This window comes from Xiphophorus couchianus, chromosome 14 (genome assembly GCF_001444195.1).
Source record: "Xiphophorus couchianus chromosome 14, X_couchianus-1.0, whole genome shotgun sequence".
NCBI lineage: Eukaryota > Metazoa > Chordata > Actinopteri > Cyprinodontiformes > Poeciliidae > Xiphophorus > Xiphophorus couchianus.
The window spans coordinates 4069506-4097128 of NC_040241.1; the positions used below are offsets into that span (position 1 = coordinate 4069506).

Genomic DNA, 27623 nt, shown 5'->3' on the forward strand with positions numbered 1-27623 from the left:
GTCTGGTGTTCTGTTTAGATGTGGTTTCTTCCTGGAGGACATCAACTAAAATAGTGCTGCCAACAATCAATCCTTCTCTCTCTCTTGCCGTTAACTTTTGACTTTTCATTAACATAGAAAGTTTTTCTATTTGTTTTTTGTTTTCTCAAACCCCCAGTCGGTCATGGCAGATGGTCGCTTTTACTGAGCCTATTTCTAGTTCTGCTGGAAGTATCTTTGTGTTAAAGGGGAGTTTTTCCTCCTCACTGTCATTTCATGCATACTTGGTATGAGAAATTGCTGTTAAGTCAAAGATACACTCCAAGAGATTGTCTACTGTTGCTACAAAGTCATACAAGAGAAGTGAATGCAGCAAGTGCATGACTTGAGGCTATCTGTTGTATCTGTGTGTTTTTTTAACTAATTTAAATAATGACCTGAATTTGAAAAAAAATATTCCGTTTGATAACGAGAATTATTTTGATTGCATTTATGACCGGATTGAAATAATATTTTTTGTAAAGTGTCTTGAAATGATGTGTTGTGAATTTGAGCTATGTAAATAAACTGAATTCAATTGAAATAATGCTGTTTTTGTTGTTATTGCATATTAATGTTTAATCTAACTTTGTAGAAAGCCTGGATACTTCACTAACAGGTGTGGTCACATCTCGCGTCCACTGTAATTTTGTAGGTGAGAAGCTGAAACTACTAATCTGCTGTATGTTTTTCTATTTTTCACAGCTGGTTCTGTGAATAATTCTGGATAAGAGATTAATTTTTTGGTCAACAATATTGTTTTATCTCTATGTAATGGATTTTGAGTAGACATAAGACAAACATGCAAACTAGATGTTAATTTAATTAAAAAATAAATAAAAATCGTATGTTAGCTCTTATTACATGCTAGACAAATTAACTGGAATTCCAGCCTGAAAATTTAGAGATTTCTCTCCCACGTTATCCTCAAAGAATGGCTGCTGAGTGTATAAAACACAGTAATACTATTTTCAGCAGTGAATCATTTAAAGATTTTTATTTACAATTCTATAACTTTGTGTTTTATTCAATGCCATGTTCTTCCTATGGTGTTTGAATGCAGAAAACGCTGAAAAGTAAATTTTTAATGGCTTGTATAAAATAAATATAACACTATAATGCAACATTATTAACAGGACAACTGCAAATATATAAAACTAACAATAATAATTTTAAAAAGTCACTTTAAAATGACTCAGTTACTGAAAATGTTCTGTTGTACTACCATTAATACAATTAGTTATGATTGAGTTATCAAGTTGCCCCCCCCGCCCCCTCCCTCTTTCTTTATGAAAGAGAGAAGCTTATGTCATTTAAAGGAGACAAACTTTTGGGATCTTCTCGTTTTCCATTTCTTTCATGAGACTGACACTAGGATGAATTTTATGTCGAAGCCGCGCGGAGGAAGTGCTCTCGCGCAGTTTCTCTTGGTTTGACGCTTGGCGGAGGCGAGAGGGAGGCAGAGTTGGGCGACGGCGGGGAAAGGGAGGACTGCCGGCGGGGAGCCACCGAGGGAAACAGGGATGTACAGTAAACACTGGCAGAAAAATGCCCAAATATCGCCGGCAAAAAATGGACGTCTGCTGTTTTTGCTTTGTTTTTTTCTGCTGAACGGCCAACTGGAAATCACCAATGGAGAGCCAGGAGAACAAGGTAAAGAAAAGAAGGAGCGAACATACTGCTGGAAAACTTCTTCCGATGGCTGCATTTTCCTTTAAAGCTCCGTGGCTTAGTGTGAAAACAACTAGATGTAGGCAGTAAATTGTGTAGCTCAAACAAATAGAGTAAGTGAACTGGTGAAATGATTTAGAGTGACAGAGCTCCAACTTTTGTCAAACGGAGCGCGCGCCCCAAGTTTCACCCTTCAAATGTTCTCGTTCAGAAAAGCTTTGATTAAGATGCGAAGCCGCGAGAACCTGACAGCTTTCGATGGGATTTATCAATCTGAGGCCGAAACACGGGTTCATAACCGCACAATAACCGCTGCCGTCTTCATCCGCGGCTCTCTCTGTTGCACAAAGAGGAAGAAGGTTTTAAAAAAAGTTTAGGCGGTTATGGCGAAATTACGCTTTATAGTTATTCCATAATATCACTTTTTTGTTTTTAGAAATGAGCAATTTTGTTTATAAACGGGAACCAAACACTTTTCGTTCTGTTTCGCACTTTCACTGTTCAAATTTCAGCTGGACTTGAATATGCGTTATCATCTTCGAAACATCTAGAGACACTACAGTCATTATATTAACAACTAAGTCACTTTATGAAAGATGCCTTAAAGAACTCGCTTCTTTACAAACGTTCAAACTATTCTTTTAGTTGAAATAAGGAGGCAGCGCCGTTCCACTGTGTCCATAAAAGGCAGAGTTCAGAGTGAGGCTGACACACCACGAAGGAGCACAGATTCCCATACAGCTGAGGTCATTTTTTGATTGAGTTTACTGATATTTCTGCCAACTCTAAAATGTATTTTGTCTTCGGCTCTGCTTTGTTGCAAGTTTACAACGTCTCTGTACTAATGTAGGGTACTATGCCATAGTATACAGCTCCTCCCTTTACTCAGAGGACAAAGCTAACTGTGTAACCGAACAGCATCATGACCCTCTGGTCATGTGAACCTAAAAACAACACAAGTTCACCACACTAGAACAATATGCTCTATTGAAAAAAAAAGAAGAGTATAGATGATGTAGTTAAGCATGACCAGCCTGAGGCAAAGCAGACTATGTTGCCGCTAAGTATCCCATCAGCAGCATTTTGCTGTTCTTTGTAACACTGGGTCTTAATCAGGCTCTCGGCAACACTGCCACACTCCATGGAGGGACTATTGCCTGTCTCCAGAGGTCATTTGGTGAATCCATTGCAACTGTGCAGTGATTCTCCATGTTTTATTGTCTCCAGAGGTCATTTGGTGAGTCCATTGCGACTGTGCAGTGATTCTCCATGTTTTATTTCCATACAGCTTAATTTGTTTTTCTTTAAACAAGACAGAGAGGGACCTTCCTTCAGCCGTCTGTTTGTGTTCGTCTAGCTGAAACTCTGAAAACACTCTGAGATTCTGGACCCATAAAGTCCAAACTGTGGGGACTTAGGTGAAAGTAATAAATTATTGTTATCAAGTATGACCCAGACCTGTGTTCTGTTGCTCTTCCAGCCATGACAGTCAACTGCTGTCTAAGGAACAGGAAGCCTCCTGAGCTGAGCCCACAGCATGGCGGGTTGCTACAGCTGTGGCTGGTGTTTTACTCACTCCCTTTAGTTGGGAATTGGACAATTTAATATACTAAATCAAAGTGAATTGAAAATTAATGAAGACCTGTATGAACTCCCTGGCCCCCATGCTGCTTTCTGCTTGTCAGTTGTACTTTCCTTTAATTTTGGCCATGCCATCAGAAAGGTTTAAAAATCCCTCCGAACTCCTAGTGCACCCTCTTGGGTTTTGTATGAATTTGTGCTCAGCAGTTTTCTCCACAGTATCTGCCTCCAGTATGGCCCATTTAGCATCAACTGTGCTCAGCCCAGCCAGAGGATGGGCTCCACATGCTTTGCAACGCGGGGTCTATTCTCCTAGCCCACAGGAATCTTTCTGGCAGTCTTTGAGAACTGTTGAAGGCTTTTTATTTGGGGGTGCTGGCGGTAGTAAACAGGGACTTGCTGCGTAGCTGGCAAAAATGTTGCTGCTGGTAGAGCTGTTGTGTGTTTGTTACTTGTACAACCTACGGAAAGGCTTTTCAAGCCTCTTCTGGTCTGCAGCGTGGCCTCCTCTGGTCATTATTCAGTTTCCTGCTGTAATGTTTGTGCTTAGTGAATATTCAGTGTATATAGTAGATGGAGAGCTTCCAGAGAGTTGTTCGCTATGCTTTCGTTCTGTAATAAAAGAGAGCTTGAATAAGCTTGAATTTTGAAAATATATAGCGTTTGTCATCGTTTTATGCATTAACCAGCCTGGGAATACACAGATATTTTGTCAAGTGGTTCTTTAATGTGTAAATAACCAGCCACAGTTCAGGTTAAAGTGCTCCAAAATAACTGGATATCAGTCCCTGCAGACTCATTGTCTGGTTCACTCACTGTCACTAAAGTAATGAGCTTAATAAGGTCTTGGATAATAACAACTAAACCTGTAGTGTCAGTGAACTTCATCAGTTTGCTTTGCATGTTGAACAAATTAGTTTTATGACATTTAATACATTTCCTGGTGTTATTTTTAATAGGAAGCAGGCTGTAAGAACACAGATTCAGCTCACAGCAGAGTTCGTCCCCAGAGACTTGAATGTGGAGGATGTGATCTCTGCCTCATGGAGACATCAATGGTTTGATTATATCTCCTCCCTGGAGGAAGAGCAAAAGGACAAGCCACACTCAGCTCAAAGGAGGGCTGCTTGCATCTGATTTTAATGTGTGACCTTTGTATCTCTGTTGTGTAGAGACGGACACTTTATTTCACTTTTTAGCTTTATTGAACTAACACCAGACCCCAACATAAGCACTTACTGGAGGGTAACTCAATAGGTCCTTTGTTTTCTCTCTGTGTAACATGCAAGGCAACATTGCAGGAACAGAAAATCTCTAAGGGAAGAAGAAAAAACTCAGATTTATGACATTGATTGGCCATACTGAGAGAGTGAGGGCTTAAATACCCTCAGACTCAGCTCATGTGGTAAATAGTGCATGCAGAAAGGTTGTGTCCTTTTCTACACAGCACAACACAAGACAAAAAAGAGTCAGAGTTAAACTATTTACTGGGATTGTAGCAATCAAACCTTTTTTATCGCTTTTAAGAAGTTATTTCAGTGTCGGTGCATTCTGTAAACAAACAAATATACCAAGAGATTTTGGAGAAAATGACTGCCCAAGGGTGTGCACGCCAGATGACATCATCAGAGCGTCGTCCACAGCTCCCATGCGCTCATGGATCGCCCACATTCCTGCCTGGATTCACCCCACTTAGTGAGGACCACACTGCCAATGCGTACTACAGCTATAATCTCTGGATGGCTTTCATAAAATCATGTTTTTTAAAATTTTTTTTACATATTTGTTAAAACTGTCACCAGATTATCTGTATCATTCTACAATATGATACAAATAATCTGGGGAAAAAAAAGAGATCTCTGATCTCCTCCTGATTTTACGTTCATGAGGTTAGGTAACCTCGTGCTAAATGTGCAACTACACCATTAGATGGTAAAAACGGAAAACTGTTTTCCCAACGTTATTGGTGGCCATACTAACTAGCCATAGCATTCACAACAGGCTCTCCTCATGGGGAGAGGCTGTATCACAGCAGAGACCAATGAGAGCATAGGGGGGAGCTGTTTGAGCATGGGAATGATCACTAATCACTCCTGGCTGTGATTGGTTGTTTTTAGTTAGCACTGAGAGAAGACAGAGGAGCTTGATTCTTCCACATATAATCTGTGTCATACCCACAACACAACATAGTGAGAGTTTCAACAAATATTTGAAGAAATGTTTTTATTTATTTATTTATTTTTTATAAAAGTGAGACTATGGAGAAGGGGCATTAGTTTTGAATAAGGCACTATGGGCATCACATCTCCCTGTTAAGAAATTTACTGCTGATTTATGGTCTTCTTCATTTAAAAAAAAATATCTTTAAACAGTTGAAGGATTTTGAAACTCTGGGCTGCCAGGATTTTTAAACTTGAACAAGACACTCATTACTTCTAGCAATCTTTTAAAACATTGTGCTATCATTTTTCTTTTCTATCTTTCCAGTTATAAAGTCCTCCTTCTCTACTCTTTTAAAAGTAGATGAGTAAATGAGTAATACCTCATTTTGTTAAAACTGCCTCTAACTTTTGGTATATTTGTAATTTGTAATTTGTATATAGTATTTTTGTAAATTCTTTATCATGATTTTTTTTATGAAGAGTAAGTTAGAGATGGAGTGCTTTTTTTTTTTTTAAAAAAAAAAGATATCCTCTGAAGTGGATGTGAGTGCAGTTCTCCTTGGAATAGTTAAGCAATCATCCTGCTTGTAAGAAAGAAAGGTGCTTTAGGGAATAGCCATAACTCAATAGCACAATAGAACATCTCCAAGCAGTACTCTACTTACACATGTTGAGAGTGTGAGTGATGCACTGTGTGGTTTGCTTTTTATATTTTGACATGAACTGGAATTGAGCAATGGAAGCTTAAGTAAGTATTCCATTACACTGCAAAAACACAAAATCTTACCAAGTAGTTTTAGTTTAGTTTCTAGTGCAAATATCTTAGTACGCTTAAAATAAGACAAAACTAACGTATAAGTAACTTTTCAACAAAATATAGAGGCTTGTTTTAAGTCAGAAATTCCTTAATATTGACAAAACTGTACTTGCTCTATTTGACAGATTATTTCACTTATAGCATGGATTTTTTTTTGTTAGAAGTGAAATAATCTGCCAGTAGAACTAATACATGTTCATCAATATAAAGGACACAATTTGTTGGCATACCTGGTAAAATGTGTGAAAAGCCATGAAGGTAGTTTATTTATTTATTTATTTATTGCAGTAGTTTAACCTTGAACATTTCACAAAAATCACACTATTGCATGTCTGCTTTTTGTTTCCGAATGTCATAAGAAAATAAAGTTCGATCATCACCTTACAGTAGCTATGTTGACATGTGCAAATTCTTTGATTAGATTAAAATGTATCCCACCGGGAGGAGGCCCCGGGGAAGACCCAGGACATGCTGGAGAGACTATGTCTCTTGGCTGGCCTGGGAACGCCTCGGGATTCCCCCGGAAGAGCTGGAAGAAGTGGCCGGGGACAGGGAAGTCTGGGCCTCCCTTCTGAAGCTGCTACCCCCGCGACCCGACCTCGGATAAGCGGAAGAAGATGGATGGATGTTTTTGTGATTGTTTGAATCCAAAATCTGTTTTTGTTCCTATTTTTGTCTTTTCAACTCCATGTCCCCCTAATTGTGCTAAAACATACCTTCCACTCAGACTGACGTCTGCACGGAAAGGGTGCCAAGTACAGCTGGGTCTGCATGATATGGAGCAGGAGTAACTCTGTCAGTGCAAAGATATCAGAAGCCATCTGTTTTCAGAAAGGTTAACAGTGCAAGCAAGGGCAGTTTTAAATTGGATAAAATATCTGATTGGCTTCCTAAGTTGTTAGAATCTACTTCATCTCTTCCTCCTGAGCCCACTCCATGCTGATCATTTCTCTACAAGGTAACAAATTTGCCATGTACAGTATTATTCTTCCTCCCCTTACCCACACTTTTTCTACTATATTCCACACTTTATATTACAGCCATGGGGTCACTTGACAGATATAGATGCCTTTTATTGTATTTTTCTTCTCTGCAACCCTCCCTGATAGCTGCTTGGGTGACTGCTGGGAGTGAGCGCAAATCCTCCAGCTTTATCTGTTGGCTGGCAGAGGTCCCCTAAGGATCACAGAGCAAGGAACAGTATGAGCGAAAAAACACAATATATGAAGTGTGGAGAAGGACAGGTGATGGTGCTTTAATGACTAAACTGGAAACTCTCACCACCCCGAACTCTTCACTCTGCTAATGAAAGGCCATAATTTGCATAGTCAGTCAGTCCTTTGACGCTTTTACTCCGACTCCTAAAGCTGTACACTTCAAGTAGCACAGCCTTTTAGAGGAGCCATGCTGCATGCTTCTCAGGTAGCAGGAGGTGAACATAACAAGACCAAAACATTGTGAGCATCATGTTTGAAACTCCTGAATTACTTCTACTTTTAAACCACTTTGCTTAAGACGTCAATGATACAGATTTAACACAGATCCAAAGTAACAAAATTGTTACAATTCAGAATACGTTTGCCTGCTTCAGGTCGATTCCAGGAATAGAGCTGCGTTTGCGATCCTTGCTTTCAACAAAATCTGTAAATACTGTTTTTATGTTAATTTATTAACATTATTGACTTCTTTTTATTGCAGCAATGTGATTCTCAAAAGATTCAGATAACAACTAAGCCTGTCACAATAAGCAATAAATCAATTAAAGAGAAGCCAGAAAGTACCAACTTCTGATCCTCCCTTGTGTTTATAATCATGATGAAATGTTTCAGTGCCTTGTACATAATGTTGTTCTTCTGACCATATTGTGAGCAGATCTTCAATAACTGTTGAAGACCAGCACTGCATGGACTAAATTACCAGATCATCAGCATACATGAGATGGTGACTTATGGCCCCACCAACACCACATAAAAGTAATTTTGTAACTACTTTTGTGAAAGGTAAAAGTAGTTACATCAATGTATACATTTAAAAAAGGAGACATGATTTGTTCCTTATTTTGAAAACATATTATTATATTAGTTGAAAATGGCCTCAAAATTACAATAATATTCTTTCTTTCTATAATTTCTGGGGCAATTTATCATCCAGGAAATTGTATTATTGCGACAGGCCTAATTACAACAGAGGGTTGTTCAAACACATACTGGAGAGAGCATTAAGTGAAGTTATAATGTGGTTTCATGGCTTCATAGTGGTGTTCAACCTGTGCAAAACCTAAAGAAATCTTTGATGATTTGGTTTGACAGAACCAGTGAAGAATCATTTCAGACACCAGCCCTGGTTTACCACTGGAGCCTCTTCAGTGGTAAGGCTCCAAACTAGATGTGCTTTAAGCTCTTTAATGTTGACTTTGTGTCACATGAAATTTGTGACCTGATTTCATGAATTCTAGCACTGAACAAACATTTGGGTTCTATCAATGAACCCAAATGATCTTTTTCTTTCTGTCATAACTAAAGGGACATCTTAATTATTTTTCACCCCAGGTAATCTAGAGAGGTTGGGCTTGCAAAACATGGCCTGTAGTAGTGCTTCCAAATCATAATTCTCAGAACTGTTTACTTTCTATCAATAGAGCTGCTTTAATGGTCGAATTACCCCATTGGGTAATTCGACCCCATTGGCATGTCATCAAGTAAAAGTATTTTGGAGCGTAGAATATCTGAAAACACAGGAGGCTGTAAGCGCCGAGAACCAAGACTAAAACCCCTATTTTTTTTCTTGGGAATTTGTTCTGCAGTGGACACTAAAGGTATGATCATGTAGTGCTTTGTAAGGAAAGCATAGTAACATAGTTATCTGACAGACATACACTAAAACAATAACACAAAAGATTGCTTTTCTACAGTGTCATCTGTCGCTAAACAAATATTGCTGCAAACTCTTCAAGTCCACAGAAGGACATCCAGTAATCAAAAGGTTATGAGAGGAAATGACTTTCATGTTTGTTAAATTAGTCACATATGAACAAAACGAACAATCTAGGTAAATAAGCACAGTACTACAAATGCATCACCAAACACATTGTCCACAGAAATTTTATAAAATATGATTTGAACACTCATTTCAAAGTGTGACTTTCCAAAACACATAACTATGATAGGATAGGAACTAGGATTATGTGTTGTTTTGGGGTTTGTTTATTTTGTATTGCTTAGTTTCTTTCTTGATCAGTCTTGTTTCTGTGTTTCTTTAGTTCAGTCCTTCCTCAGTGATTCTAGTTTATTATGTTTATTTCTTGTGTTTAGTTGTTTGTTACTCCAGTTTAATCATGTTTCTTAGGTTTAGTTAATTTTTAGGGATTTAATTTCCTAGTCCACTTTTAAACAACCATAATACACATATCCTAGATTTTATTAATTATTTTATATAGTTAGGAAAAGTACTTTTTCATATTCTTCTTTGATGCATGGCAGTTTTGGCATGCAAATTTAAAAAGTAACATTTATATTATGTCAAACACAAACATATTTTTTAAAATTAAAAACACAAATTAAGTTACTGTGATTATCTTTACCTGCGTAACTATAAACATAGGTCTTCTCTGGGGTCTACCTTTTTTATCTCCTGCCTTGCAATTCCATCTCCAACATTATTGTCTTTCCAAAGAATCCACAGTTTTTCTCAGAGCATGTTCAAACCATCTCAACTTTGCCTCTCTAACTTTATCTCCAAACTGCCCATCCTCAGCTGTTCCTTTAATCTGCTCATTTTTAATCCTGTCTATACCGATCCCAACAAAAGTAAGTCAGCATCTCCAACTCTGTCAGCTCCATCTCAGCCTCTGGTCTTCCAGACAGTGCCACTAGCTATGTTTCCATTACAAATGTGAGCAAATCTTTGTCTAAATTCTGATAATGTAAAAAAAAGCCCCACAATGTCGCAATTGCAACGTTTATATTAAATAAGGAATAAACTTAAAATCACATGTGAATAAACTTGCTCATGCAATGTTATTAAAAATCTTGTAAACCATAAATGTAAACACTTACATGAGATATATTCATAATTCAGTCATAGTGCTATCACTCATCTATCATGTCGCCATCTTACGCATTGCAGCGTCAAGCCCTGCCTACTTGGGAGCTGCCACATATGCGGCGGTTTGGGGAAATTGTATTCGGTGATTTTACTTTAGAGCTATGGATTCAACTCGTTGGAATGACACAAGCTTTTCTGAGCCGTGTGAGAGCTCTGGTGGAGTCAGCTGCACGTTGTTTGAAAAAACAAAAACAACCATCAAACTCCTACCATTTATTGTTGTCTTCAATGTTATTCTTGCCACTGCTGTTGTTGTCACTGTGGCTAGCTGTTTGTGCTTGGCGTTTTCTAAAATTGCTGCAGAATACTGCTGAATCGAGCTAAATTAACATAGCCCAAGGATTATAGCGTGTGTTTTCTGGCAACCACTCGATGGTGAGTCATACTTTGTTTTTTTTAGTATGTAAAAATGTGGCGGCGAAACGTTCACTCAAAATCAATGTATTGGCGACTTAAAAATGGTCTTATAGATTAAAAGATCATTCTCCTTTTGTTAATTTTGTAGTTGAATAGATGATAAATCCTAAAAGTATTAAATAAGCTCTTTGATTTTTGTAAATTTGTACCTTTAGGATATTTTTAGTTTTTTATTGATTGAGCAAACGGCCTATAGAACTCTGGAATTGGTTCACTTATTTGAAGTTGCGCAACAAAACAAAACAATTGATTGTTGTTTATTGAAACAATACTTATGTATTTATAGACTTTAATGTCAATTAAACTTGAAAGTTATATTTGATCTTTAACTTGAAATTCATTTGAAAGATTCCTGAGCAATGCTTTATAGAATATATCATTTTTTGATGAATGTTTAGCTATTTTGGATAACAGTTACACCTTGTTTAAATGTGAACATTAATTCCTTTTACTTATGACCTTGTTTAGGTCAGGCTTTTTTTCCACCCTCTGTTTTAAAAACATTCGGTGTATTGATTGATGACCATTAATCATCCTGCATACAAAAGAATGGACTAGAATAAGAAAAAAACTCTTGGGTGTCATCGGGGTCTATTTTATTTTTGGTTGTTTTCGTTTTTCCTGTTGTGTTTATTGCTTATAATCATCTAATTATTATTATTATTATTATTATTATTAAATGCCTTCTTAAACATATGCAATGGAAAACCGGTTCATATAAATTTGAATACAATAACTTAAACTTACTTTCTGTCTGATGGTGTTTTATTCACACACACAGGCTCTTCAGCTGAACATACTTCTGACTGCCTATTCTATTACCATATTTGGCTGTAGTCAGGCACTGAGCCTTAACTAGTGTTACACTTTCACTTCTTCTACTTCTTTCAACTTCACATTTGCACTTTTCTTTGTTCTCCTCCACCTACTCGCTACTCGCTATTATCACCACAGACTACAATGTCATCTGCAAACATCTGGCCCATGGAGCATCCTGTCTGACCTTCTCTGACAGTTCATCAATTACCATTGCAAATAAGAAGGGGCTCTGAATTTATTACTGATAGAACCCCATCCTTACCTGAAACCCCCAATGACTCCTACTGCTCACCTCATCAATGGCATTCTGGACCCATGTAGTACCACAGTTTCTCTATCCTGTGCTTTTTCTAGGTTCACAAAGACAAAGTGGAGCTTGTTCTTTTCTGTACCACTCTGTTAGAACTCTGAGAGCAAAAGTTTAATCTGTTGTATAATTTCTGGGCATGAAACCAAACTGCTGCTCACTGATCTTAGCCTCACTTTAACAACTCCTTGCACTTCATTATGTGGCTCATCAACTTTATCCCTCTGTAATTACTAGAACTCTGTACATCCCTCTGGTCTTGAAAATCATACCAGCATGCTCCTCCCCCAATCACTCAACTTTGTCTTACTCTCCAGAACTCTGTTGAACTAGCTGGTCCAAAACACCACTGTGCTCTCTACGAGGCATCTCCATAACTATACAATTGTGTAATTTGGCCAAATATCTTTCCACACTTAATGCTCTTTAGAGCAGCATCTACACAGGAAAAATAGGAGAGTAATTTTTTCGGAGTTAACATCATTTTCATCTAAAAGAGTCCTGTTTATACATTAAAGAGTGAAATCATTTCCATTGGTCAATAGAATCGGAGTAAAAAAATAGAGGAAATTATATCGGAGTAAAACAAGAACACGCCCACTGAAGTTCCTTAAGTTTCGTTTCTTCCACCATCTTGTTATCCTGCAGTGGAAACGGAGGCAACGATTAGCTGTGTGCCAGGTAAGTCCCCAAATGGGTTGTAGATATATTTTACGTGGGGTTTTATGATTTTTTTAATTATTAAGACTAATTATGATGACGTGCTGCTGTTTGGTAGTGGGGGAAGGAGGGGTGCAGCGAGGAATTAACATGATTGGCTAACTAGTTAGCATGTGTGCTTCAGCTAACTTAATTTAGCCGTTTACAACAATGTAAGCAGAAATAAAACATCAGTGTTGTACAATTCTACGTCCATTATTTTATTTTCACAAGTCAAGGCTGCCGCTATTTTTAAGCTGAGAAACGGAGTTTAAAAGAGGAGCGAGCTGTACTATCGGAGCTAGCTCTGCTAGCATGTGGAGTCAGTATTCCGCCCACAAAATGGCGCGGGAGGACTATGCTAGTAACTTTTCTTGAAGGTAGAGCAACGATTAAAAAAAAAAAAAAAGAATTAAAGTTGTGCTTTGTATGCAAACTGTGTAAGTTCTCAGTAAAACATTTTTGATTTACTATTTTGTCCATAAACCCCGTTTATATCGAGTTGTATGGAGCTGATATGTTTTTTTTTTCCGTTTTAGTTGTGGTAATTGGCTAAATTCAAGTAAATCCTGCAACCAAACTGCACAATAAGTTCCCAAGCTTTATTTATTAAATCCTAAGATGGATGTGAGAAAGTTTAACAAAATGATTTTTAAAACCTTCACTTCATCTAGGTTGAGCAAGATTTTACATTGATGTTTGGGGAAACCATCTCTGCAAAGTTCCTGGAGAAGTGGCCCACTGTCTACAAGTAGAAAGTCCTCAAACAAAGTCGTGGTCTCACACAGTCTGATGACCTTAAGAACCTTCTTGACAATGCTGAAGGCACAACAGAAGAGGAAAATGGTAAGTTGCAATGACTTATAAAGAAAGTGTTTAACAGAATTTTATATGAATTGGTTCAATATAAGTGCACCTTCTCCTGTCCTCAGTGTTTGGTAAGCTTACTCTGGAAGTATTAACATCGTTGCAAATAAGAAGTTTTGGTAACTTATGTTTATTTTACTTTTTCTTCTAGGATGGGACATTGACATGTCATCCATTTTGATCCTAGTGCACCTCCTGCCACCGTCACCTCTTGGGCGCAAGAGACCAGGAAAACTCTCAGCCAGACAAGCCAGTGAACATCTTGTGAAGTTTGTCAAGGTAAGGTTACAGTAAAGGGAACATTTATGTTGATCAAAATTCTCTATTTTTCCCTTTTTATATATATATATTTATTTATTTGTATTTCTTGTGAAGTTGGTCTCAAATTTAATTTCAAGTGACATTTAAAAGATGCTGAAAAGTAATTTGCCTTATCTATTAGAACCCTCTCTTCTTTGAAACCCAAGACTAATCATGTTTTATTCTGTTTTTGCCACAGACAGGAACCAGCATCCAGGAGCACCTTGATGGCATCGCAGAAAGCCGTCAACCATACCTGCTTGCAGTAGGGACTCAGAGGAGCGTGATTCACAAGTACTTCATTGTGATTGACAAACATGCCATACCTTGTAAATCACAAGGTTCTCTTGCCTGTTTTGATGAGCTTTTTAAAGCTCACTTTGTGTTCGGCACTTCATATGATCATAATCTGGTCAATGTGTACAACTTTCTGCAGACGGCCATTTATGAGATAGATGTTGAGACAACCAAAGTGAATCCTAGGGTTGCAGAGTTGAGGGCTCGGATGCTGCGTTAAATAGTTGTTTTGCTATGATTCAGTTACCAATCAACACCAAGGTATTAAATGTAAAATGGGCCAAACATCATGGAAATATGTATTGTGCAGATTTAGTTGTTTGTAAAGAAGTTTTTTGTGAAATGCCAGTTTTCCATAAGATCTACAATGTTGTTGTGAAAGATGAGAGGTTACTGTTTGTTACATTTGCTCTGCAAACAGTGTGTCTGAATGAGCATTTCAGTGCTTTTCAAGTTTTGTATACAAGAGATGGACCTCATGTTATTTATGTAGAAGAGCTTTACTGTTACAGAGCTTTTGATTTACAGGTGTCATACAGTCATGAAGATGCAAATGTTTATATTGTTCCATACTGTTTCCTGTGAACAATAAAAATGGCTGTTCAAATACTGATTTCTGGTCTTTGCATTGTACTCTTACAAACTCAGCTGTGTATTATAGCTATAAAACAATTGCTTAGTGAGTGAAATAAAGTTAAATTTGGCACTGTTTTAGAATTTAATTAAATGTTTAACTGCACAATATGGAATTAAATTAAATTAGGAGTAAAATTTTATACTATTAAGAGCACAATTTTACACTATATGGAATAAAATGTTATTCTATTTTGTGTAAAATTTATTTTTAGTTAGACTAAAATTTTTCTCTACTTAGAATAGAATGCAATTCTCTTTAGAGTAAATTATATTCCACTTGGAGTTAAAATACGGTAGAGTACTTTTTCTTTTAAACAACTTGGAGTAAATTCTCTTGGCATTGATTAAAATTTTTGCACTAAATGGTGTTGATTTTAATCTGTAATTTCAACTCTTCCAAGAGAATAAATTTTACTCTATTTAGACTGGGACCAAATGTTGTCTTTTTTAGAGTAAAAATTTTTTCAAATTGAGTACATTTTAATCTGGAAATTTTACTGTGTAGCTCCATCCTTACTAATTTTCCTTCCTTCCTCTTCTTCCATTTTCCATCCTCTCCGGCCTCCTCTCTCTCTCATTTTTCTCATTCTTCAGCTGCCCAAATTCTCCTTCCTTTTTCTAACGCTTTAGCTTTTATCAGCCTGACCTGCAGCCAGTACCTCTCTAGCTTATAGTGAGGGATAGATCATTTTCACCTTACTTATTGTCTGACCTCTCGCATTGCTCTTTAGAAGCCTTCTTCTTCTGAAGAGCAGAAGGCTTTGCTGCTGCTTTCTTTGCTACCTTCGTTCTTTGAATACTTTCCAGCACCCCATCATTCCACTCCAGCTTTCCTTGTCTTCTTTCCTCTGATATGAACTTCCTTCACTCACTTTCCTCCCAGTTTGTCTCACCTCTTTAGCCATCCTTTCTCAGTCCTGTTGTAGCAATCCACTACCCTTCCTCAGCTCCGACCTGAATTTTTTGCAACCTTTCGTCTCCAGTTCCAACTTTCTAATCCTCAGGCCTGCCTGTGCTATATTCCTCTTTCACTTTCATCCTACACACTACCCCTCTATGCTAATTTGCATGACTCTCTCTGTACTACTTTGTGATCCTTAACCTCTTTCATGTGGCATTTTCTGCAAAGGATATTGTTCACCTGTTTGTGACTCTATGTTCCTGCGTCTTCTTAAAATATGTGTTGATCACCTTCATTTCCATCCTCTTTGCAAAATCCATAACCATCTGTTCCTCTGACATCAGGCCTGTTGGATTTTTTTCTTTTTTTTCTTACTGTAGTCATTTTTTCATCTATTAGAAGAAACAATAATGGAATAGGGGTCACCCATTTTTGAAAAGGCTTCATGTATTTAGTCAAGTTTAATGAATGAATGCAATCAATGGATGCTTTTCACTAAAGACAAAGGATGATTGTGGTTCTATGGATTACAAAATTAAAATGAAAGCAAATAACAAGACTAATAAAATACAATGTAAATATTTTTTCAGAAAAATTGAAAGTATATGCATCAAACATCTGGGCTGGGGGGAGGGCGTCATAGGACCCCGTTCCTATGAACAACCCTATGGGTCCTCAGAGGACAGCACAGTGCATAAAAATTATGCACTGTGGCTGATTTTTATGAATAAGACAGGTGTTGACATTTGGCTCTTACTCATGTGGTTCCCAAATCCCATTGTTGTTTATCTTCAGTTTTGGTGTACAGTGTGAGTCCGTGCTCTTCTAATTGCCTCAGTGCAACTGTTTTAACCAGGTAAATTGCGGCACAGAGCAGAAGTGATTTGTTAACTCTGATGTTGGATATCACGTCTGCCTGGTGTTTATTACACCCCAAAGCCACAGTGAGTCGCAGTAGATCATTTAAGGGGAGCAGCCTGATGGAGAACCTCATCCCATCCAGCCTCTAATGTGTATGCTGAAGCTATTAGCCAGTCTGAATGTTTTCTTCAGAAAGAAGGCCGCACTGGCATTCTCCAGATCTGTGTCGTTTGTTGGTTTTGGCTATAAGTGAATATTGAAAGCAGATGTTTTCTTGGCCACATTGTAGGCTCTTCCCATAGGCACTCGTCTAAACCAGTAAAAAGAAATGAAATCAGAAGGTTTAAAACATACACAGAAATTCAAACGTGAGACATTTCAGCGTAGGTGTAAAGTAAATGTAACACCTTTTGTATACAGTTTGTATACAGAGTTTCACTTCTTCTGTTTTTTTTTAACATTTCTGAGAGCTCACTGAAAACCATTAAAATCATTTCATGTAAGCTCGAGTGGAGTGAGTGGGCACTGTTACGCTGGCTTTACGTTAAGATGGAAGCTTTGTGGGCGGAGAGTCGATCATTGTTGGAGCTGAAGTGCACTCACAGATGCACAAAATCATCTATTTACTTTGCAACCCATACATGTTTTAATGCTGTACACATAACACATAGATGAAAGTGTTTCTTATCAAAGTGGTTCATACCAGCAATTTCAGTGAACTGAAAAAAAAATCCTCCAGTCAGTGCTTGAGAACCTTTTGAGTTTTCTGTGGATGAGTCTAAAACAACATCCCCATTGGATTAAGTAACGACATTACTGTCCAAGGGCTGGACATTATATACAACTCCATATGTATTTTGACAACTTCTTATAAAATGTATAACAAATATTTTGTGTTGTGCTATAATCTAATTTGAATGAGTTTCCTTTTTGATTTTTGAAACCTCAACTGTCGCTTCTCACCAGATTTTGTCTCTAAATTACAAAGTAAATCATTGTAGAGTAACAAGCTTCAGTTAATAAATCTCATTTGAAATACACATAGAGTTGAGCTCATTGTCAATGTTCATGTGATAACAATGTTGCTCAAATGAGTCCTTTACAAGCTCACAGCATTATCGGGCATTTGTTTATATATTTCAAAGATAATCTGTCAGGATTTCCTGTTAGAGTTGACTGACTGAATTTATGGTCTTTTAATGGTTGATCATATAGTGTTCCATCTTTCCTTCCCACCGATGGATAAAGTTTTTTTTTCTGACATTGCATCGGAATTCTGCTGTTGCTTTATAATATAATGTAATGATTAGCAATTTGTATTGCTGTATTTTTATGAGACTTTTTGTCTTAAGGAGTTAACTTTTTGCTCTCTGTATAAAATGCTATGATAAATAAATTTAAAAAAGCATCAAATCACAAACAAAATAGCTAGTTCCAAAAGGTTAGCATGTTAGAAAGGTTAGCATCATGAGCCACCTTAGACATATGTATTTACCCCTCCTTTCCCCTACTCCACTCAATTTATTGTTTTTCCCTTTTCCTTTTCAGAAATCTCCAAATGTCACAGAAATGTTTCCCTTTTGTGCCTGCAGCCATCGTAGGCCAACTGCTGCTGACATTTCCTGTATTTCTTTCAGTGCTATCAAAGATTAATAGTGACCTTTGCCTGCGTGGCTGAAAACAGGTGATCTTCCCCAATCTGGAGAAATAAAGCTATCAGTGTCAGAATTTAAAAAGTCAATTTAGAGCAATCCACCCTTCTTATCCTTTTGTAGTAACCAAATGTTTTATGTATTCATATCAGGCCAAAGCCGTTTTGAATGCCCATATTACACAAAGCATGCTAAAACAACAGAAGACTTAATGGTTTATTGTATTGGATGGGGGTAGGGTCATTGGTGCTTTTTAGTTGCACATCTGACCAGAACATGGAGGAAGCCTGTGATGGCATCCATGCTGCCCACTATTGTTAAAGCACTTTGATGGATGTACTTGGTGTCATGAATTGGAGCTGTAGGTGAGGACTGATGCGGCTAGCCGGATGGTTGAGGTGCAAAAATTATGGTTTTAATGATAATAAACGAGGTGTACAGAAGTTCAGGCAGCACAGGTGAGCAATCAGACACTGGTAGCACTGGTAACACGACTGGAACACGACATGCGACAATGACATCTAGACTTGACAGGGAACAAGAGACACAAGTGGGTGTAAATACACAGGAAAGGTAATCAGGGGAAACAAGGGACAGCTGTGGGCAATCAAGAGGAAGACATGACATGTTGGTGGTTTGCCGATTATCAAAGCAAAAGCTGCCTGACAATGCAGCTCGCCTCCTCCATCAACTCCGACTTGTTGGAGTTGATGGAGGAGGCAAGCCCTATTGTATTTGATAGCACAGAGCCTGGCCGCCTCCTCCATCAAGTCGGAGTTGATGGAGGAGGCGACCAGGCTCTGCAGGACTGGTTGGGACAAGAAGATCAGTCCCGTAGAGCTATGACACATTGTGTGGCTACCTCAAGTCATCTCTGGGCAGAACAGGGTTGAGCCACTGTATCTATGAACTCTCTTACAATAAAATGAAGAGGTGTAAGTTCCTCTGGGTTCATTCTGTTGAAGTTTCTTTTTCCTTTTACTTGACGTGAACCTCACGTATCTGGTCGGGTCCTATTGTCATGATTTGGAGTTATAGGTGCGGATTGACGCGGCTGGACCCATAGTTGAGGTGCAAAAATTATGGTTTTAATGATAATAAACAAGGTGTACAGAAGTCCAGGCAGCACAGGTGAGCAATGAGACTAGGAACTCAGACACTGGTAGCACTGGAAACAAGACATAGAACATGACATGCGACAATGACATCTAAGACAAGGACCCAACAGGTAACAAGAGACACAGGTGGGTGTAAATACACAGGGAAGGTAATCAGGTGAAACAAGAGACAGCTGGGAGCAATCAAGGGGAAGACATGACAACACAGGAACTAATTAATACAGAGAAAATGAAATCCTCACACTTGGGAGGCTCTTAGCCCCATTAGATGCTGCCTGAAGGGTAAATGGTAAAGAGAGTTGAGAGCTTAAGTGATCTGACATCAGAATGGATCAGATATGATTTTAATTCACTGATCAACTCTATTTATTTTTTTGTTCCAACATTGATTATTTGTAATGGATTGTCCCATCCATAAATGCATAAACACGCATTTTGTACATCGCTGATTTATTTATGGAGAATTATGTAAAAACAAAGAACTCAAACCTACATTACCTACGCTACATCACACACTACTCACCTTCTTAAATTAATAATTAATTTGGATAAAAACAATTTATTTCAGTAACTTAATTTGCTAAGTGAAACTAGTCACATATAATGTAGAATGTTTCTAAATCTTTATTTCTGATAATTATGGGGATTTCCTGCTTATAGCTGATAAAAATGAGTAGGATTAAAAAATTAAATCAGACCAATTAAATTATTTTTTTTTTAATACATAAATGTGGGCCTAATGAAAAGTATGTGTAATACCTGATTAAAGGTTATTTTCATTTCATTTCATATTTTCAAACTTGCTATTAATCTGACAATACATTAGAATGTGCCTCATCGTAGCACGTTCTAATCTATTAACTATGACTGTAGGATTTATAGAAGCCAATGACAACTTGTAGTTTTCAGTTTGAGGACAGAGAGGAAACAATTACCATCTAGCTTGTCTTCTTTACTGCTTTAAAGCTTGTCGGGTTTATTTGACTGCCAGGACTACACATGGCAGAGTGCTACTTTGAGAGCAGTCACAATAATAACACTTTATGCATCTACTTCAAACATAAATGGAGAAAAATTTTTCAATAAAAACCTTTTAAAGTGCCCTGAATTAAATAAAGTTAACACAATTTACAGCGTCCTCTATGCTAATAAAAACGCAGTCTGAATTCTGGGTACATTGTGTGTTCAGGCTGCACTGCTACTGTGCTGACAGCATTTCATACAGAGGACATTGTGAGGGTTTTGGTGAGACTGAAGAATTAATAAATATGAAAAGTTCTGCTGCCATTTTTAATATTAGTTACATTGTTGTTGAAGTTGAACTGTTAAATGAGATGAATTTTCACAAAATAAACATACAAAATGTCCATATACAGTTACTTATTGTCACCTTCCTAAAATAATGGCCTAAGTCATTTTGTTTTTTGCCAAAAATGATTTTCTGCCTCTTTTGGAAACAAAGAAACGATAATTTTTATTTCATCTTTTGCCTATATGATAGGAGTTTAGGAATGTGACAATATGTATAGGTAGCAAAAGTTAACCTGGGTGGCATTATTTTATAGCAAAATTCAAATAGGTCGTCTTGAGAGTGTGTTCTATATTCTTTATGTCTCAAGAAGAATAACATATAGTTTATCCACAGTTAGTGAAGCTCTTTTCCCTTTTTCACAAAACTGTTTGAGAAGTGGGAGAAGTTTCTTTCATCTTTCCTTTTGATATTGGTCATTCATCCCGTAAGAAGTTCCTTTTAATTCCTCTCCACGACTTTTAATGAATTTTTTTTGCTTCAAATGTTCCAGTTTGGCCACAATGGGTCTCAGTTTGTTAGAGTTTTTAGCGCCGATGAGGTGGACCCGACAGCCAGACTGTTTGAGTGCAGATTATATGAAGTCTTTAATTGATTGTTCTGGGTTACCTTGGGGTTTTTCTGGTACTCCACTGAATATTAAATTGTCGCGCATGCTACGGCTCTGCAGATCCAGTAGGGTTTCTTTCATTATTTTATTTTTGTTTGAGATGATTTCAACTTGGGAGGTAAGATAAGGTATCTTATCTTATCTTAAGAGCGTTGACAGTGTATTTGAGTTCTTTATTTTCACTTTGGACCATTTCGAGCTGTTTCTGGGTAAATTCAAGGCTAGCTTTAAGTTCTTTAATGTCTGAGTGTAATACTTAAGGATGGATAGTTTGTTGTTTATGGACTCAAGCACACTGACCTCAATAGTCATTGTTGCCGCCTCGTGAGTCCCCGTGAGTATCGGTGGACCAGTCCGGTTGTGCTTGTTTCTATGGAGGACTCATGGCGCACAAGATGTAGCAACGCTCATTCAGGTAGCATTCAAGTTGATCCAGAATGATAAGTGGGGATTCGCAGGGTGTTTGTCTTCATTTTTTCCCCTTTTTCTTTTCTTCTTAGAGTTCAATTTCCTCTAGCGAAAGGGCGCTGCTATGATGGGGCTCCAGTTGTCTCGCGACGTTCAGTCTCTGTCATTCCAGTCTCACAGCCTTCCTCTCCTCATAATCTTTTTTTTTTTCTTCCCACCCTTATCCACTTTTTTCAAAATATCTGTGATGCTAGGTTAATCAGAGAATAGAAAAAATAATTCAAATTTGAAAATAACTGCCAAGATCAAAAGGAAAAAGCATATCCTAATTCACATGTTAATCAGTTTAATTTTTGCTGTGGTACCAATTGACTATGTTCTGTGTTTTGTTTTGAATATACCCTTTTTAATATATACCTACATGTGTGTTTGTTAGTTTATGTTTGTTTTGCTTGTTTGTTCTGTTTGGTTATTTGATTTCTATTGATGTTATTTGTTCTATTTTTTGAAAAAAAAGGAAGAAAAAAGATTGAGGTACTGTGTTCTTTATGTCTCAAGAAGAACGACATATTTCTAAAATGTTAATTATTCTTGACAAAAGTTTAAATGGTTCAACGTGGTAGAATAAGATTAGAAATGCTCGTTGCCTTACGCAATGGTGTGTTATGGTTTTTAAGAACTATGCTTTCAGCAGCTAACATCTCTGCAAACCCCACAAATGCTGGACACCATCTGTTTAGACTTTTACCTTCAGGATGGGCCATAGATCACTATTTGGCTGTGTCTGATGAACACAATGAACACCTTAGAGCTTAGAGTCTGAGTGGTAGATACTCTACTGTAAAATACACACGCACATACACACACAGCCACACACATACATATACTGTATATATACCCCTTGTCCCTAGTGGGGTCGGGAGGGATGCTGGTGCCTATCTCCAGCTAATGTTCCAGGCGAGAGGCGGGGTTCACCCTGGACAGGTATATATATATATATATATATATATATATATATAGAGTCGTTGTTGCAACACCCCTTCCCCCTTCTCTCTCTACTCTCTCACTCTCTACTTCCTCTTTTGAGAGGGGAGATGTGCTACCAGCTCTCCGTCTAACGGGTGAATTGAGTTTCCTAAATCTGCTGGGATTTACCCTGTCCAGAACTAAAGTAAACTCTGTTTAAGCTGGCATCAAGAAAAGATGCCTGGTTTCTGACGGCCTCCATCCAGGTGTCCCAACCTTCTTCCCCCTGTGAATTAGCCAGACTGAGCAGCTTGCAGCCAACTAGTTTCACAGAACACACTTGTTAACAGTCGCTCTTTCTCTTTATTACAATTTGCTCTTGGTATTGAACCAGGTTGGTTTTAGTGACTCGGACAAGTCCCAAGGATGTTGTTTTACATATAGGCTACCAGCAACCTATAAAACATTTTCCAGCTCTTCCTCTCTAGAATCAAACATCATAGCGCAGGACAGTCTTCGGCTCTGCTTCCAAATAAGGCATTGATCATCTCTGCTCTCCTGTTAGTTCCCCTTTTTCCCCTAACCTTTCGCCTACCCTCTACCTCCAACATATCAGTGATCTTTAATTGCAGTTACACCTTTTTACACCATTTCAAGCTCAATGTCAAAATCACATTTATAACTTCTTTAGCTTTTCTGATTTAACATTCATTTATAATTTTATGATAACCATAACTTATTAGTTACTATTATGATAATCTTAATGTTAGTTATTAAAGATGTTTTCTGAAAAGAAACCAAGAATAATCCATGATTCTAATTATTTGATACCAAGGCTACAATTACTTCTTTTACTTGTAAGTGTGCCCACAATGTAAGTGTAAATGCAAGTATTTTTTTACAAGTGAACCAATATACTGCAAGTATTTTACTTTGAATCTTATCCAATTACTCAAAATGTTTAGATTTCATTGTTTAAAACTTTCTTGCATTGAAATAAGGAATAATCTCAACTATATTTATAAATCTGCAGGCTGGGAACTTACTTCCTCTTTTTCCAGGAAACCTGCTCTTCCTGTCTCATCTCTCTGTCTGACTATGATTTCTTATTATTACATAGAAAAAAGAAGTAGAATTAAAGCAAAGTTTAAAGGAGACAAGAACAACACACACACAACCAGATGTATTTTATTGAAGTTTAAGTCTACTGTTGGGCCTAGATGTCACGTGTGTGATTAATTATAAAGATAACTTTATTTATTGTTACTGTTAAACTAAAATCTCCAGCATGGGGAAGTGGGATGATCTCGGGTTTTCTTGACAATATATATATATATATATATATATATATATATATATATATATATATATATATATATATATACATACACAATTAAGTGTGAGTGCTTAAAATCTAGGACAAAGTGTTGTTTTTGCATATAACCTTGGCCGATAAATTCTGATTATGATCCTGAAATTCTTATACTGATTCATGTGGCCGCCTCTCACCCAAAATGTCTTGCTGGAGATAAGCATCAGCACCCCTCCCCACCTCACCAGGAACAAGTGTGTAAGAAAATGGATGGATGGATGATTTATGTGGGGAAATTCTAATAACATTTTGATTGTAATCGCACAGTTAAAATAATATCATGCTGTATGTGATGTGTTTCATGTCACCTCTGTCCTGCCTTAAACCTGACCTCTGGTGAAGGGTCTCATCTTAAGCAAACAGTATAATGCATTGTAATTAAGTGAAATTGATACTAAAAGGCTTCTCTGCAGTTACCTCAAACCTTGTTAATATTTTATGGGAACTAATGGAAAGTTCTTTAGACAAACACTGTGGCCCCAGCTTTACAATTGAAAGTTGCAATATATTCATTATCATTTATTAAACCACAATTAATAAGTCAGTTAAATGTGTTCATGGTAACCAAAGTCAGGACTGAAATGTATCTACCACTGTCAAGTTAACTTAGCATCACTTTAATATTATTTCTTTAGTAGCAGATTTTTTAATATACATATTTAAAAAACTGATTTTCTTCATTGTCTTCACTAAGATAAGTTTAGTTTGTCCTTACATCTTCTTTGTTGTGGCTTACTAAACTGATTTAGCAGACATGAAAAGAAATGAACCTTTGAATGTTCTCTGAAGCTGAAATAAAAACTCTGAACAGGCCTTTTTTTTATTTTTTTATTTTTTACGTATGTTCTGTTTTTTAATACTACAGTTTAATGATGATGTCCTGAGATTATCTGTGATTGAAAGCATACTGAGCCCTACTTTGATGCTTATAAATCACTCTCTTTTAAATTCAACACGTAGAAGTATTTTCTCAATTTAAAGAAAGCTCGTGATTCATCTATGCTAATGTAGTCGTCCTGTAGAGATCCCTGTTCACTGTTTCATCGATTCAGATCAATCCTGTGGGATGGATGTAAAAGAGCGCTTCCAGAAAAATGGTTTCCCAATAAGTGAGTCATTTATTTTCAGCTTTTAATTAGCTTTTATGAAGATTTAGCTGAATGGACCAACAGCTGTGATTTTATAAGAAAACTGGAGGGGAGGAGCTTCCTCAAGAGAAATTTATGACAACTAGATAGCAATGGGATATATAGTACAGAACATTAAACATAGATGCTGCAGTGCATTTCAAAAAATATTTATACCCTTTAAACTTTTTCAAGGTGTTTGAAAAGATGTGTACTTTCTATAGAAGTTGATTAAAAACATGTTTTCATTCATCTATAAATTGTGACCTTTTTGTACTGAGGTTCTGGACCCAAATGGAGATTGTCAAAATAATTGATATTATGATAAAAATCAAGCCTAAGATGACATAATTGGCGTAAATGAATCATTTTTCATCTTTCCAAGATGACACTGAGTTTGCCTCTTTATTCTCTTATACCATCTGAATGCTAAAGTTTGATAATCAAGCTAGTAAGCTGGTGCTAAACATTAAAATATTTCATAACATGACATTATAGCATGTTCATATCAGTCTTTATAACACATAATTTCAAAATACAGAGGTAAGAGCAAAAGCATTGTTAGAAGGAATATTCCCTATGAACCACATGAACAGGAATAGCTAAAGAAAACTGATAAGGTCATGTGTAAGCTGTGCTATTGCAGGGTTTATCTACAACAAGATGATGTAATCTATTTTATTCTTTGTAACTTTCTGATTGCCCCTTCACAGCTATGTCTCTGGGCAGGTACACAGTGATTCATAGTCATTTCACATCTGAAATATTTGATGCAAAACAACTAGAACTATAAAGTTCCAAGATGGTTAGAAGTCAAAATGATGAGCCCTACCCTAATTATCCTAAGTTCTCTGTACTGCAAATAGTAAAGGAATTAGCAATTATTTCAACTAAAAAAACATATATGCTTTACATTTTACCATTAACAAATTGTGCTGGTTTAAAATTTTGTGTTTCCTTTTTTTAAGGCTTAGACTGAAGCTGTCAAGAAACTGTTTAGAATCCTGACAGGTTACACCTCATATGCTTTATCGTGTATCAAAACAACTCCAAGTTTTTAATACACTTTTATTATTTACTAATTTACAAGTTTTCCCTATTAATTTACAAGTTGGAAATGTACTAAAATGTTAACAAACTGAACCAGCCAGCATGCTTTAAGACAAGGCAATAAACAATATTGTTTTCCTGAGAATGACATGAGATTCTAACAATATTCCTAAGGAAAATAAAGAAACACTATGTTTTGTTTTTCAAACTTTCAGGTGATGTTTCAGAGTAGATTAATCCTGTTCAAGTATCACTAGTCTAAATTCTGTAGACGTCATCAAATGTATTCCAGATTCTTTAAAAATTTTTTTAAAAGACCCTTTGCATTACTGCCAAAGGGAAGCGCTATGCTTAAAATTTTCTAACAGGCAATCTGTTGCTGAACAAAATGTTCATATCTTTTCCTTACAGAAAAAACCCTTAATGTTTATGTTTTCAGACAACTTTAGGTGAAACTTTTTTATTATTATTAGTTTTTTCATTCAACAGGGAAACTAAAACCCCACTTCTTTTTCATTACAAAATAAAAGTCCCAATAGATAAAAAAACAAAAACACTCATCATAAAAGCCTGGAGTCACAGGCTGACAGACTAGATGATGCTTTGCTAGAGAGAGTTCACTTTGACAAGAAACACAGCACCTTTTTAATATCTGAATTCCTTATGGGATCAAATGTTTCTACATCCTTTGACAATATTGTAGAAATGAAGCTAAACAAAATAAATCCTGTGAAGACTGTCATTTACTATTAAGTTATATAATGGTGGGACGTTGTAGGGGGACTTATAGTTCTAGTTTTGCTTTCATTTTTGGTTTTGCTGCAACCAAAAAGCAGCTACGTTAAAGATGTCTTACAAAAAAAACAGGTTGTTTCAAATCCTGCAACTGTGTTGGGGGAAAAGTTAAATACTTTCATATATTACAGAACTTAGTTTCTGTTATTTAGTTTCTAGATTTAGAAGAGCTCAACCTCTTTCTGTGTCACCTTGCACTGTCACCGCATTTTAGTGAAAATATGCTTTTTCAATCCTTTATATGTGCTCACCCTTCAGCCTGAACCAAAATGCAGCAAAATAAAAAATAGGAAAACTTTCTAGATTGAAAACATGTTGGCATAGCAACAGAAATTCATGTTCAGTTGTACTTATTTTCCTCTCACCTTGTCAGGGTGCCTAATTCCACTGCAGATTCTCCGGCTGTAGATTTTAAATGTTGGGTCTCTGTGGTAACAATTATCTGTGACATTTTCTCTCAAAAGAAATGCTCAGTGTACTTTCCCTCCTGTTATTCAGCTCTGTTTACTGGCATAACCACTATTAGATGGTGGGTTTGGGTTGCTGCCTTTGGTTCTCGTTACTTGCCCTTCTCCCTCCCTCGATCTAGTACCACACACACACATGCACCCCCCCCCCCCCGCACTCACACACACTACCCCCAACAAACACATTAGGGAGGGGGAAGGACACAGAGCCGCATCTTTGAGTTTTTGTTGTAAAAAAGGTAAAAACTTAAGTGGAGGTGAAAAGACACCTGTTGATCAGACTCAGACTGAT

At 37.0% G+C, this 27623-nt stretch overlaps 1 protein-coding gene and 1 long non-coding RNA gene across 2 annotated transcripts in view; both read left to right on the forward strand.

The window, feature by feature from the left end:
• Positions 1 to 1443: 1443 nt before the first annotated feature.
• The window catches only part of adam19a (ADAM metallopeptidase domain 19a), a 163365-nt gene continuing 137185 nt past the window's right edge, over positions 1444 to 27623 (forward strand). The window contains exon 1 of the mRNA XM_028038532.1: positions 1444 to 1671. Within this exon, the coding sequence (XP_027894333.1) occupies positions 1542 to 1671 (130 nt within the window). The 5' untranslated portion in view covers positions 1444 to 1541. The remainder of the gene's footprint in view (positions 1672 to 27623) is intronic.
• LOC114157537 (uncharacterized) lies at positions 13108 to 14672 on the forward strand. The gene is made up of 3 exons (XR_003598180.1): positions 13108 to 13441; positions 13614 to 13741; positions 13962 to 14672. It is a non-coding gene; the product is annotated as an uncharacterized LOC114157537 (long non-coding RNA).